This window comes from Rhinatrema bivittatum, chromosome 2, assembly GCF_901001135.1.
Source record: "Rhinatrema bivittatum chromosome 2, aRhiBiv1.1, whole genome shotgun sequence".
NCBI classification, from domain to species: domain Eukaryota; kingdom Metazoa; phylum Chordata; class Amphibia; order Gymnophiona; family Rhinatrematidae; genus Rhinatrema; species Rhinatrema bivittatum.
The window spans coordinates 80091239-80106650 of NC_042616.1; the positions used below are offsets into that span (position 1 = coordinate 80091239).

Below are 15412 nucleotides of genomic sequence, written 5' to 3' on the forward strand. Positions count from 1 at the left end.
GAAAAAGGGCTGGGTGAGTTCCTTGCTTCTTGGCTGCCAGACGCCGTAGGCCTCTCGGACCTTAAGGGCCTGCTTATGGTGGAACGGGCGCACAGAGTAGGCCCGAGAAAACAGAATGACACCCGCCCTCGAATTGCCATCGCTAAAATTTTGAACTACGCCCATAAGCAACAAATTTGGTCAGCGTCCCGACGCCAAAAAGAGCTCACATATAACAACCACCGCATTCGTCTTACCCAAGACTACTCGGCCCGAGTCTCCCAGCTGCGCAGGCAATATTCTCCCCTGTGCTCCCACCTCGTGGAAACCGATAAAAGATTTGCCTTACAGTACCCTGCTACATTGAAGATCTGGCAGGATGGGAAGGTGTTCACCTTTCACTCGCCGGACGAAGCTAAGAAGTTTTTACGCTTCCCTTCCCCGTAAGCTGACAGGGAAATGCTATGGAGCACAGACTTTCATCACCAGGACACGGATGCACGTGTTTGGAAACAGCACCAGATGGGCCGGAATGATTGGGACGCCAATGAACTCTGGCCCCCTGCGCTTCCACTGCAACAATACCTGCGGGGTTCCATTAGACGGGTCCCGGGATGTATAATCTCAGCGTGGGTGGGGAGTGCAGGGAAAATGTCCTTGTGGTCTTTTGTTCCCGTCCCCATTTGATTACAGTCTGCACTCGCACCCGACATGGGGTTACTGAGCTGCTTTTATTTTATGTTTTCTACAATGTGCGGGGAGCTTGAACATCCATCACTGACCCCGGATCTCCCCCCCGTTTGTGGGTTGTGGGAGGAAGACTTTGAGTTGAATGTATGTGTGGGGGGGGAAAGGGGAGGGGGAGGGGAAAGGGAGGACGGGGGGGGGAGGGGGAGGGGGGAACGGTTGATAGGGGTGGTAAAAGGTTAAGGGAAAGGAAAGGGCACGGGGTGGCAGGGGACGAGCAGACAGAGTTAGATTGGACTGGTACAAACAGTGAGCCTTGGTCTTTTGGGGGGGAGCGGAGGCTGGGCACTCCCTCCACATCAATACAGAGATTAGCAGGCATCAGAAATGACCACGACAGAGGCATTACATGAATAAGCTGGTGTCCTGGAATGTGCACGGACTAGGCACACCTATCAAACGTAAAAAGATTCTGAACAACTTTAAGAAATTAGGCATAGAAATTGCGTGCTTACAAGAAACACACTTAAGTGCTGTAGAGAGCTTGAAATTAAAGAAGGACTGGGTGGGCGACTGTTGGTTTGCTGCTGCACAGGGGCGTAAAGCGGGGGTGGCGGTTCTGACGCACAAGTCAGCTGATTTCACTGTAAAGCATTCCATAGCGGACCCAGAAGGGAGATATGTATTGGTTGTGGGACGCTGGAAGGGTACCATGGTCACTATATGTAACATTTATGCACCAAGTACAAATGCACCATGTTTCTTTAACCGCCTGTTGAGTACCCTCTTGGTCCATATGGAGGGCTCCCTGATAGTAGCAGGCGACTTCAATTGCGTTCACGACCCGGAAATGGACAGATCCCCAGCAGGACCCACTCTCCGCCCAGGTGTGTTCAATGGAATCAATTTGCTATGTCAAAATTTGGACCTTATTGATGTGTGGCGAACACTACATCCCACAGAAAAAGACTTCTCTTTCTTTTCACCCCCCTATGGCTCGCAGTCCAGAATCGACTACATCCTTCTGGCACGACAGCTGTTTCCTAAATCTCAAAAGGCGGAGGTGGAGACTCCAGTGATCTCAGACCATTCCCCCGTGACCTTGACTCTCCGCCTGGGAGAAAGACTACAGGGCGACCGGCCATGGCGTTTCCCCGGGGGCTTGGCCACTGATTTGGATTTCCAAAACTACCTGAAAGAAAAATGGAGACTCTATGCCCAGTATAACGAGCAGCATCGTACCACACCGATCTTATTTTGGGAAGCGGGCAAGGCTGTCATACGGGGGGATATAATTGCGTATCTCAGCGCTAGAACGAAGAGAGTGGCGGCTGAGATACTTTCTCTAGAGGCTAAAATGAAGAAGATTCTTAAAGCGCGATGGCTTTCCTCACCAACGGAAACTCATAAAAAACAGTATTTCAGCACACTCAGCCAATTAAACACAACTTTACATGCTCGAGCCTACCGGGAGTTACAAGTCATGAACCATAATTTCTTCAAATTTGGGAACAAGATCGGCAGACCATTAGCCAACCTGGTGCGAGGGTCCAGAAAGAAGTCCTTCATTCACACCATGAAGACGAAAGAAGGCAAACTAGTGAACAACGTGTCGGATATGGGAAATGTCTTCCGGGCATTCTACGAAACCCTATACGCGGATGACCTAGATCCCGCTGCGACCCAGGAGCAAGAATTTTTCTCGGATGTTTCTCTGCCCAGGCTCACAGAGGTACAGCTGGAGCGCCTTAACAAACCCATACAAGTTCAGGAGGTCCTCAGAGTGATTAAGGGGGTTGCTAAGGGAAAAGCGCCTGGCCCTGACGGGTTCTCGTATGATTTTTATAAGCAGTTACAGGACCTGGTGGCATCCCCTTTAACAGACTTTTACAAGGACGGCCTGACCAAACACAACTTCCCAGACGACTTCAACACCGCCATTATCACGGTCTTACCAAAAGACGGAAAGGACCCCAGCCTACCAGCTTCTTACAGGCCGATCTCTCTCCTAAACTGTGATCTCAAAATTCTGGCAAAGGTGCTAGCAGATCGTATGAATTCGATATTACCATCCCTCATCTCAGAACATCAAGTGGGCTTTGTCCAGGGGCGGAGAGCCACCAGCCACGTACTTAAATTACTTTCGGCTATGCGAATCTCTCAACACCAGCAAATCACGTCGATGGCGGTAGGCTTTGATTCGGAGAAAGCCTTCGACAGGGTCTCCTGGTCATACCTGTTCTCCGTCTTACACAAATATGGTTTTTCTGGCCCAATTACGGATTATATTGCCTTATTATACGACAACCCAAAATCCAGAATCTTGATCAACGGTCAAAAATCGGATGCCTTTCTTCTACACAGAGGTGTCCGACAGGGCTGCCCGCTATCCCCACTTTTATATATTCTATCCATTGACCCGTTATTGCGCAAAATCGACCAACACACGGACATCAAAGGATTTGAGAGGGGCAACAAGATCTTCAAGGTGGCTGCCTTCGCTGATGATGTCCTAGTCTTTCTGACACACCCACTTACCTCTCTTCCTCTCGTACTAGACCTGCAGTCACAGTTTGGGTCGTTTGCGGGCCTGAAGATCAATAGGGACAAGTCCGAAGCATTAGATGTCTGTCAAGCGGCCCAGCTCAACTGGCCTGTCCCCTTCCAGTTAAAATGGGCAAACAAGCAGCTGAAATACCTAGGAGTAATTATTCCGACAGATCTGGATGCCATCTACCATCTCAATGTGCAACCTAAACTTAAAAATACTATAGACACACTGGTTAAGTGGACATCGCTACCCTTATCTTTACGAGGGCGGGTCCACCTCTATCAAATGGTGGTTCTCCCCAAATGGATGTACATCATTCAAATGCTCCCATTGTGGCTACGGCTACGAGATCTTCAACTGTTGAATAAGTCAATTTCTGGCTTTCTCTGGGGGGGGAAGAAGGCTAGACTCTCTCTCAGAACCCTACAACTGCCAGAAACGAAAGGGGGACTGGGATGCCCAAACCTTTTCCGCTATAATCTTTCAAGTAATCTCCGGTTGGTCCAGGACTGCCTACTAGATACTTCATTTTTCATCCCGGGATCATTCCTAAAGGCATGGTTTGGGGTTCCCTCCTTAAACTGTCTTCTGCATGCGCTGCCCGCCTCAATACCGACCGAGCTATGATCGCATCTCCTGCTCAACACATGCAGGCGTACATGGAAGTTTGTCTGCTCGAAACTGAGGTTTCCATACCATACGACACCCCTGGTAAGCATCTCCTACAACCCACACTTTCTCCCAGGCCAAGGGCCATCAGTTTTTCTCCAGTGGCAAAAGCTTGGTCTGAAATACTTACATCACTTGGCAAATAAAGAGACAGAAGGTCTTCACAGTTTTCATGATCTTCAGGAGCGATATCAGCTTCCCTCTTCTGACTTCTTTGCTTACCTTCAGCTACGCCATTTTCTTGGCTCAGTGGGAGAGGAGCATACCCTTGGGATCCAGCGGCCGGCCCTAACTAACTTAATAACAGCAGGCACTAAAACTGGGCCAAGTATTTCACGTTTCTATGGGGAACTGGCAGGATGTTTGGACGGGGACGTGCTCACCCCATTGTACCTCTCCTGGAAAACATGGCCAGAATTTAATCTTTCCCTCCAGGAGTTTAGTAGAACCTTTGCAACTATTCGGGAAATATCCACCAACGAACAACTATGCGAGACACAGTTCAAATTTATGTGGAGGAGCTATATACCTCCCGCTACCGCATTCAAATTTAAGCTGTGCCCAACGCCCGCCTGCCTGAAATGCTCAGCACCCACTGGATCTTACACTCACTGCTTTTGGGAATGTCCTGCCATTCTAAGTTTTTGGGCGGATATAGCGTCATTCTGCGAGAAAATATGGGGACACCCTATCCTGGTCGATCCCAATGTCTGGTTATTTGGAGTGGCGAGGGCTAACATGCCCGAATTACTCTACCTGGGGATATTCCTAACCAAGGCTGCTACGATGGGGAAAAAAGTTATTCTCACCGAATGGTTATCCCAGCACCCCCCAAAGATGGATCACTGGTTTCAACGGATGCTCAGCCTTAATACTCAAGAATTTCTATTAGCGAAACATTCTACCACGCAACAGAGGGTCAAAATGCAACAGATATGGCAGCCCTTCCACTTGTATCTAAGCCCGGCTATTACTATGACGGGCAGACCACAAACCGAATAGGCTCTTATTCTTTTGACCATAAGCTCTGACTGCATAATACAGTCCCATCTACATCAGCTGGATTCTGTGGAACTCTTCGAAACCACACAGAACTCTTCCAGGCTACCTGCCGCTAGATGCCAGTCCTAGCGAATAACACGCTTCCAGTCCAACTACCCTGTTGCCATGTGACCATGCTACCTTGTCCACCAAGTTTAGAACATGCCGGAATCCCTGAGCTACACCTATTACGGCAAAGTTAGCTACGACTATTCCCTTTCCATATACCTACGATACATATTTGGGAGGGGAAGGGGGGAGGGGGGCAGGAGATAAGGGGATGGGATTGGGGAGGGAGATAAGGGGATGGGATAAGGGAAGGTTCCTACACTTATGGGGGAGATGCATAGGTTAGGAACTAGAAAAAGTGAAGGCACTCTGGTTCATAGACCATTCAGGTTCTTTATTTTCAATGTTACGTTGCTACAAATACTGTTAGACTTTATAATTGAAGGCTTTCTAGGGAAGACCAATGTATGCTATCTCTTGCGAGTTATGTTTTGTACGCAGTCTATACCTGGTTCTGTTACTTCTGGTTGAATCTGTACAGTACGATGTTTGTACTTTGTTACTTCACAACAATAAATATATATTACAAAAAAAAAAAAATAGGGCTTTGGATTTCCAGAAAGCATTTGACAAAGTCCCTCATGAGAAATTTATTTATTTATTTATTTAGATTCTTTTAATATACCAATGCTCAAGACAAAGTCTTATCGTACCGGTTTACAGTATAACCAGGGGAAACCAATAACCAGAATAGAGAAAGTTACAATGAACAGGGATTACAAAACAGGACAATTGAAAGAAGAAGAATTAGTTTAAACAGAGCTCTCCTGAGAGTAAAACGAAATAGTACACCATTGATTAGCATGGACGGTTAACTAAGTGGTTCAAGCATAACAGTTCTTTTCTATAATAGTAGGGGGAAGAATTTGTGAGGGGTAGGCTTGAGAGAACAGCCAGGTTTTCAGTTTCTTTCTAAAGGAGAGCAGACATTGTTCCTGGCGAAGATCTGCGGGAAGTGTGTTCCATAGTTGCGGTCCCATGGTGGACAGTGCTCGTTTTTGGAAGGACTTGTGAATGATGGATTTATGAGGGGGTGCCTGGAGAGTTCCTTTGTGTGCGGATCTAATCGGCCTGTTGGAAGTATGGGGTTCGAGTGGGATTGTTAGTTGGAGTGAGGAATGATGATAGATGGTTTTATGGATGATGGTCAGTGACTTGAACAGTATTCTATAGTGGATGGGAAGCCAATGTAGTTTTTTTAGTATCGGTGTGATGTGGTCTTTACGTCTAGAATTTGTGAGGATCCTGGCTGCGGCATTTTGCAGCATCTGTAGAGGTTTAGTTGTGGAGGCGGGGAGGCCGAGCAGTAGCGTGTTGCAGTAGTCCATCTTTGAAAATAGTATGGCTTGGAGGACTGAACAGTGATCTTGAGGAAATTAAAAAGTCCTGGGATAGGGGGCAGCGTCCTATTGTGGCTTGCAAACTGGTTAAAAGATAGAAAACAGAGAGTAGGGCTAAATAGTAAATTTTCCCAGTGGAAAAAGGTGAATAGTAGAATGCCCCAGGGATCTAATCTAGGACCACTGCTTTTTAATATGTTTATAAACGACCTGGAAATGGAAACGAGCGAGGGGATCAAATTTGCAAATGCAACAAAACTATTCATAGCTGTTAAATTGAAAAATTGTAAGAGGTGCTTGCAAAACTGGGAGACTAGCCATGCAAATGAAATGTAATGTGGTCAAGTGTAAAGTGATGCACTTAGGAAAGAATAACCCAAATTATAGCTACAAAATGCAAGGTTCCACATCAGGAGTCACCATTCAGGATAAGGATCTAGGCATCATCGTTAATAATACATTGAAATCTTTTGCTCAGTGCACAGCAGCAACCAAGAAAGCAAATAGAATGCTAGGAATTATTAGGAAAGAATATAGAATAAAACAGAGAATATCACAATGCCTCTCTATATTGCTCCATATTGTGACCTCATCTCGAGCATTGTATGCAGTTCTCATCACCACATCTCAAAAAAGATATAGCAGCATTTAAAAAGGTACAGAAAAGGGCAACCAAAATGATAAAGGGGATAGAACGATTCCACTATGAGGAAAGACTAAAGAGGTGAGGACTCTTCAACCTGGAGAAAAGATGACTGAGGGGAGATACAATAGAAGTCTATAAAATAATGAGTGGAGTGTAATAGGTGAACACGAATCAGTTGTTTACTCTATCAAAGAGTACAAAGACTAGTGGACATGCAATGATGTTACTAGGCAATACATTTAAAACTAATAAGAGAACATATTTTTTACCCAATGCATAATTAAGCTCTGGAATTCCTTAATAGAGGATCTGGTGAAAGCTATTAATATACCTGTATATAAAAAGGGTTTGGACAAGTTCCTGGAGGTAGCATTGCCGAAATCTACTTCTTATCCTTGGGATAAGCAGCATGGAATCTCTCTGTCCCTTGGGATCTTGCCAGGTACTTGTGACTTGAATAAGCCATTGTTGGAAACAGGATACTGGGCTTGATGGACCCATGGTCTGGTCCAGTGTGGCAAATCTTATGTACTTTAGCTTGGAAAAGAGACAACTGAAAGTGAATATGATTGAAATTTATAAAATCATGAGTAGCGTTGAATGGGTATTTAGAGAATGGTTATTTACCCTTGCAAAAATCAGTATTACTAGGTCGACACTCCATGAAACTAGCAACCATTAGATTTAAAACAAATTACAGGAAGAAGTTTTTCACACCGCGCACTATCAAGCTATGAAATTTGTTGCCATAGGACAAGGTCAAGGCAACTAATATAGTGGGGTTCAAAAGAGGATTGAACAAGTTTCTTAAGGAAAAATCCATAAAGTTATTAGCCAGGTAGACTTGGAAAAGCCAATGTTTATCCTTAGGATTAAGATACAAGAAATAGATCCACTATTGGAGATCTGCCAAGTACTTGTGGCCTGGACTGGTCACTGTCGGAGACAATGCTGGGCTCGATAAACCTTGGTTAGACCCAGCATGATGCTGCTTCTGTTCTTATCTGTGCTGCAAAAGAGTGAAGGAATCATTGTTCTATAACATTTAGAGACTGATTCACTAAGAGTTTTCTTTTCTCCTCATGTATAGGGAAAAAAGCTTAGTAAATCAGTTCCATAATTCCTTACAGGAAAATATTTTATAATTATTTGGGTGAAAATTGTAAAATTTCAGCATATTGTAACTATAAAATTCACGTCTTGGGGAGGAGGGAAACAAGTACAGTTTTCTTATTCATATTGAAATGTGACATTCAGGTTTTTTATTATTTGTTTCCAATTTTTGAAACCAACTTTAACAAATGTCTGAAGTATGCGGACCCGGTAGCAGACTTACTGGATCGGTGGGGCGTGTTCAAGGCAAGACTCTTCAGAGAATCCTGCGTTTTCCATAGAGGAAATTACGTGAAGGATCTTAGTCGACTAGGACGAGAACTGAACAAAGTCATCATAGTAGATAACTCACCCGCATCTTACATTTTCCATCCTGAAAATGCAGTAAGTCGCACAATAGAAAATTCAGTATTTATATATTAGCATATGACCTGAATGAATATAGATTTATTGTGATCTTAATTCATAAGTACAAACTCGATTGACAATATATTTGCATTGTTATTGTTTTTTGTATGACGTACCCTTCTGCAAATATTTATTTTGGCGGTATTGTTTAAAGTAACAATAAGGTCCATATTCAAAAGAAGTTAGCAGGCTAAATTAATATTTGGGCACTTATCCAACTAAATTCTATCTGCCTAATAAGATAGCTGGCTAGAATTTAGCCATCTAAGGCCTGGATTCACCATTCTTTCCAGAATGGTGAATCCTGCGAAAACGGGGGACAGTGGCGAAGGGGGTGGCGGGCCTGCGAAAGCCCGCAGCCTTTGCACCACTGCAGTGTGCCGGCTGCTGGCTTTCGCACGAATAGCGACACCATAAAAGGTGTAGTTATTCGGCATGCTACTGCGAAAACACCGCCGATTACGCCCCTCCCCTCCCCCTAATTTGCATCATATCGCATGCGAAAAGGCCCTTTTCATATGGCCTTATCACGTGCGTTAGGGCCCTAACGCACACGTTAAGGGTTTAGAAAATAACCCCCTTAGGGCCATAACTGGGAGGAGCTGAGTTAGCTAGCTATCTCCAATGTTTAGCGTTAGCCACATAACTTAGCCAACTAAGTCTGGTTGGGCCAAACATCTGTCCTAAAATTAGCCAGCTAACTTTAAGATAGCCAGCTATATTCAGTAGTGTGGCTGCATTATTGAATATACCTCCAAAGCTAGCCAAATAAGTTTATCTGGCTAACTTTGCTATCCAGACCATGTCTGAATATGAACCTCTACAGAATATTTCTAGCTGCCATAATGAGAATAATTTTTATGTTTGAGTAGTAACTAGTGACTACTGATACTTCCTCTTACTCTGCTGTATATCTATGTATCTCAGATTTGTGGCAGGGGCCGAAAACCTGAAATACCATGCTCTGCCTTTTGACCTAAACTCTGCTTTGTGGGTATTCACCAAATGTTTAGCAATCATTACAGCATATCTCCTCAGACTAGGATGCAAATGCTTCTTTACCAATCAAGAGCGGATCTCAGGCAGAAGCAGATGAATCCACACAGATCACCAACCCAATGCTGCAGCCACTAGGGTTTTTTTTTTTTTAATTTCCCTAAATCACTCCTGCGTCTTTCATCACAATTGGCATACATAGAAGCTGTCAGTCACAACTCAACACAAGGCCTTTCTCTCCAGTGCACAGCTACAAGAAAGAGAATTCATAGTCAACCGACATCAGGGTGTATGTTGAAGATAGGGGCCTTATTGTTGCCACTCTGCAAATAAGACTCATGACATACTGTATCTCCATTTACAAGAGAGCCTAAAGTCTCCATGTAATCCTGCCATTCAGTCTTAAGGATAGCATATGTGTCATAGAATTGCTCAGAAATGTCTTGTCTTTCCAATTTAGACAAGGGTCTTTCTTCCAAATTCTTCCTCATCAAATTGTGCTCATCACAGATGTATCTTGTCTTTACAATCACATGTCCTTTTCCTTGTAACTCCTGCAGAAATTCAACTTGCACAGAAACTCAGCAACAGATGTCACATTCACTGCTTTCAAATTACGTTCAGTTGCTCTTGCAGCCAAATTAAGTTTATCCCTTTTTCCATCACCAAGTGGAATCTTCTTTGCTATGTCTATGGCTCCAGATCTTGACACTTATCTCAGACTACTCCCTGCTTTCCTCTTTGGCAATTTGTCATGCTATCAAATATTAAATTAGATAATTTATCACCCTTTAATAGCTTTATTAACAGATCAGAGTAGCAATTGCAATAGAGTAGTGTCCTCTTCCAATCCCTCCCCCCCCCCCCCCCAATACACATACACATCTATAACCAGAAACCCCACAAACATACCTATACCTACTGCCATTGCACTTTGGGGTCCTGCAACTTCAGCATCTACCCCTCTCATACCTTACCTCATGCAGTTGCCACTTTTCCTCATGTTCCTCCTTTCTTCCATAAAGTCGTGCTGCTGCTGCTGCCAATCCTCCAGCCCCAGGGCACTCCCCCACCCCACCCCCACATGGGCCTCATTCATCCCAAATTCCCATTCATTCCTCTTTCTCCTCCTCCTGGACTCTCACTCAATAGTTCCATACCCCTCTCTTCCCCAGACACCCATTCATCACACTCCCTTACGCCTGCATGGATTTCCACTGCCTCTTCAGGTCAGTGCACCCCATCTCGGGTCGTATCTCCAGAAGAAGCAGCCCAGAGGAAGCTTTTGTAGACTGGTCCCGTTTCTGGTAATGGCAGTAGGCCTGCTACTAAATTAAGTGTGGGACCGAGCTAGCCCCGAGCTGGCCACACTTCCTCTGAATTCCAGGTGGATGGGAGGGCCAGTAAACACAGACCAGTTCAGTCCCTGTGCTTATTCCAAAGCATTCCTGCTGCTGCCAGCCTTTGGGCTTTGACAGAGGTGAGCAAGGAGGACAGCATGGAGAGTCCACATCCATGAGAGGAAAAGCAGTTAAAAGCAATGCCGCTGCTGCTGCTTTTGTGAGCTCTTGACATAGTGAGGAGAAAGAACCATGCTTTAGAGAATGCTGGGAATGGAGGTGGGTGAGGGAGAGAAGCTCTGCCTGTCCCAGCTCCCTTCACCTGTGGCCACCAGCTCCAGCCAGGCTATGGTGCTTCACTGCCCCTGCCCCCCATCTCTCCCCAAATGCTTCGTGCACTGAGCACCTGCCTCTCTCAGCCTGTCTTAGTTGGCCTTGCCTCATTCCACTGCTCCTGCTCCTTGGTTGCTCCTTCTTCCTCCAGTTGCTGTCACTGCTCAATAAAACAGACCTAGCACTCCCAGCTGTCCTTAGCTGCTGCTGACCTAGCCCCAGCTGCCTGCCTCACACATACTCTAACAGCAGCCCCATTTGACCTCTGCTTACCAATTCTAGTCCCCACTTTCCAGGAGGGTAACAGCCCACAGCGCCGTGACTTCGGTTTTACCCAACAACCTTTTTCCAGCTGCATAGGATAGTGATTCACAGAGCAAATGAGAAATGGCTCCTAGAGCATCTTTGCTGACCACCTGCTAACATCAAAAACACAAAAAGTAATTAGGATCAACAGAATGCTTTCAGTCTCCAGAAGACAATCGGGAGGGATCATCTTTTAAAATTCACACATTTACACTAGGATCCCTGATTAAGTAAAGAAGCCTTACTCAGCTTGTGGCTGGAGCCTGCACAGAAGAGAAGAGCTGCAGCTGGAGGCAAGTTAAAGGGAAAATATTGATTTAAAACTTTAGGGTGCTTTATTTTATTTATTTATTTTTTCTTTAATGTTCGGAGTCTTCAGAGCATGTAGGAGCTCTGAGGGGTTACATTTAGGAGATTTGACCAAAGGGGCCCTGTTTGTTTCCACAGTACTATCCTGCCTTTATGGGAGTAAGAGAGAGTTTATTGTGCTTGGGGGGGGAGGTGGTTTCCATAATTGTACCTGTGTGGGAGAAGAGGGCTGGGAAGTTTGTTGACTGCACAGGAGGCTGGTTGACTGCCAGCACAATATTCCAGTTTCTTCACCCTTGGAAAATCTACGCTGTCTCCAGAGTTTATTGGTGAGGAATGTTTTAGAAAGTGATGTATAATACGAGGAAAGTGTACCTAATAGATTTTTGTTTAAAAATCCAAATTGATTTCTCTTGCTAGTTATTGTTCGATCTAAGTTGTTTTGTTAAATGTTCCTTAATTTCTGTTACTGTATTTTATTTAGGATCAAGCAGTGTCTGATCAGTTTTTAGCTTGTGTAAAACTTTGCATTAATCAGATGTGTCCTAATTTGTGATTGACATGCAAACATTGACTGAATCTAAAGTAAATTAAAATTACTGTGAATTTAGGCTGTAGTTTGGAGTGGATTTGCAGAGCTGGGTGGCAGACACTTTGGAGGCAGTGTGATTTGAGTTTGGCGGTTCTGCTTGATTGGCCATGTGGGAAATCAAGACTGAACCGCCTGTTATATGTGATCTAAAGGGCAGAGCAGTTATTGCTTCCTCTCTAAATGTTACTGCACTGGAGCTGACAGTTATGGTCTGTTTTCAGCAGTTTAGGAGTGGGTAAGGGTGGAGGGGAGAGGATTAGAAATTTCACTGTCTGCCCTATGGATAGAGTATGGCTGGATTTTCAAAGAAATCTGTTTTCCTTTCTCTGTGTTGTATAAAGATGGTTATTCCTAGCATCTCCTCTTTAAAGAAATCAAATGTCCTGTAAATTCAACATGCACAATATTCATCTACTTTAAATAAGAGATAGCAGTAGACATGGGAAATTGGATCAAAAATAAAGTTGAAGGTTTTGTGCAGCTAACTTTTTGCATTAAAGGTATGGTATATTGTTAGTGTTGTGAGGTCAGAGCTATGCCTCAGAGGACTATAACACATGGCTCTGTGCTCTGTGGAACAGCCATACTGCTTAGAATTTTATCATTTTGCAAAGTATCTTTGAGCTTTATTTCAATGGTTGCTTCATTAAATATTTGTATATGTTTATTGAGAATGGTATAAATCATCATCTAGCAGCACCATGCAAAAGACAGAGGAATAAAATTTAAACCATTCAAACACGTCACATAAGCATATAGCAACATATTTTTCTAGCACTGTACAATGGTGATAAAAATTCAGGTAGCATAAGTCCCTGCCCCAAAGAGCTTACAGTCTAACAACCAAATATTAATTGAATCTGATACATATGCAGAAACCTCTGTCACTCAAGTTCTCATAAAAGGACCTGTGAGAGAAAATCCATACAAGTCTGTATTGCTCAGAAGAACTTAAGATTTTTTGCTGCTGGGGGAGATTATACAGAGACTGCTAGCCTGAAATCATTAGACATAACTGATACTTGTGATCTTTCTCTATCTGCTGTCCCCTTAGATTATACCTGCACAGCAACCCATTTTGTTTCTCACTTACAGGGTCATTCATCAGAATGTGTTATGGCATTAACGCATGCAGTAATTGCACTAGCGCAGAGCGCAAATGCAACTTTTGGGAAGGGGTAGGATTAAGAACATAAGAAATTGCCATGATGGCTGGGTCAGACCAAGGGTCCATCAAGCCCAGCATCCTGTGTCCAACAGAGGCCAAACCAGGCCACAAGAACCTAGCAATTACCCAAACACCAAGAAGATTCCATGCTACTGATGCAATTAATAGCAGTGGCTATTCCCGAAGTAAACCTGATTAATAGCTGTTAATGGACTTCTCCTCCAAGAACTTATCCAAACCTTTTTGAACCCAGCTACACTAACTACATCCTCTGGCAACAAATTCCAGAGTTTAATTGTGCGTTGAGTGAAAAAGAATTTTCTCCGATTAGGCTTAAATGTGCTACTTGCTAACTTCATGGAATGCCCCCTAGTCCTTCTATTATCCGAAAGTATAAATAACCAATTCACATCTACTCGTTAAAGACCTCTCATGATCTTAAAGACCTCTATCATATCCTCACTCAGCTGTCTCTTCTCCAAGCTGAACAGCTCTAACCTCTTCAGTCTTTCCTCATAGGGGAGCTGTTCCATCCCCTTTATCATTTTGGTTGCCCTTCTCTGTACCTTTTCCATCACAACTATATCTTTTTTGAGATGCGGCGACCAGAACTGTACACAATATTCAAGGTGCGGTCTCACCATGAACAATACAGAGGAATTATGACATTTTCCGTTTTATTAACCATTCCCTTCCTAATAATTCCTGACATTCTGTTTACTTTTTTGACTGCTGCTGCCGACGATTTTAAAGTATTATCCACTATGATGTCTAGATCTTTTTCCTGGGTAGTAGCTCCTAATATGGAACCTAACATCGTGTTACTTCAGCAAGGGTTATTTTTCCCTATGTGCACACCTTGCATTTGTCCACATTAAATTTCACCTGCCATTTGAATGCCCAATCTTCCAGTCTTGCAAGGTCCTACTGTAATGTATCACAATCCACTTGTGATTTAATTACTCTGAATAATTTTGTATCATCCACAAATTTGATAACCTCACTTGTCGTGTTCCTTTCCAGATCATTTCTATATATATATATATATATATATATTGAAAAGCACGGTCCAAGTACAGATCCCTGAGGCACTCCTCTGTTTACCCTTTTCCACTGAGAAAATTGACCATTTAATTCCACTCTGTTTCCTGTCTTTTAACCAGTTTGTAGTCCACGAAAGGACATCGCCTCCTATCGACTTTTTAGTTTTCTTAGAAGCCTCTCACGAGGAGCTTTGTCAAATGCCTTCTGAAAATCCAAATACACTACATCTACCGGTTCACCTTTATCCACATGTTTATTAACCCCTTCAAAAAAATGAAGCAGATTTGTTAGGCAAGACTTCCCTTGGGTAAATCCATGTTGACTGTGTTCCATTAAACCATGTCTTTCTATATGCTCTACGATTTTGATCTTTAGAATAGTTTCCACTATTTTTCCCAACACTGAAGTCAGGCTAACCGGTCTGTAGTTACCTGGATCACCCCTGGAGCCCTTTTTAAATATTGGGGTTACATTGGCCACCCTCCAGGTACAATGGATGATTTTAATGATAGGTTACAAATTTTAACTAATAGATCATAAATTTCATTTTTAAGTTCCTTCAGAACCCTAGTATGCGTACCATCCGGTCCAGGTGATTTGCTACTCTTTAGTTTGTCAATCTGGCCTACTACATCTTCCCAGTTCACAGTGATTTGGTTCAGTTCGTCTGACTCATCACCTTTGTAAACCATCTCCGGAACTGGTATCTCCCCAACATCCTCATTAGTAAACACAGAAGCAAAGAATTAATTTAGTCTTTCTGCAATGGCATTATCTTCCCTAAGAGCCCCTTTAATCCCTCGTTCATCTAATGGTCCAAC

At 43.7% G+C, this 15412-nt stretch overlaps 1 protein-coding gene across 2 annotated transcripts in view; it reads left to right on the forward strand.

Moving 5' to 3' along the window:
• Positions 1-15412, forward strand: part of CTDSPL (CTD small phosphatase like) — a 295985-nt gene that overhangs the window by 264188 nt on the left and 16385 nt on the right. For both annotated transcript variants that reach the window (XM_029588367.1, XM_029588368.1), the window contains exon 6: positions 8294-8479. In XM_029588367.1, the coding sequence (XP_029444227.1) occupies positions 8294-8479 (186 nt within the window). The remainder of the gene's footprint in view (positions 1-8293; positions 8480-15412) is intronic.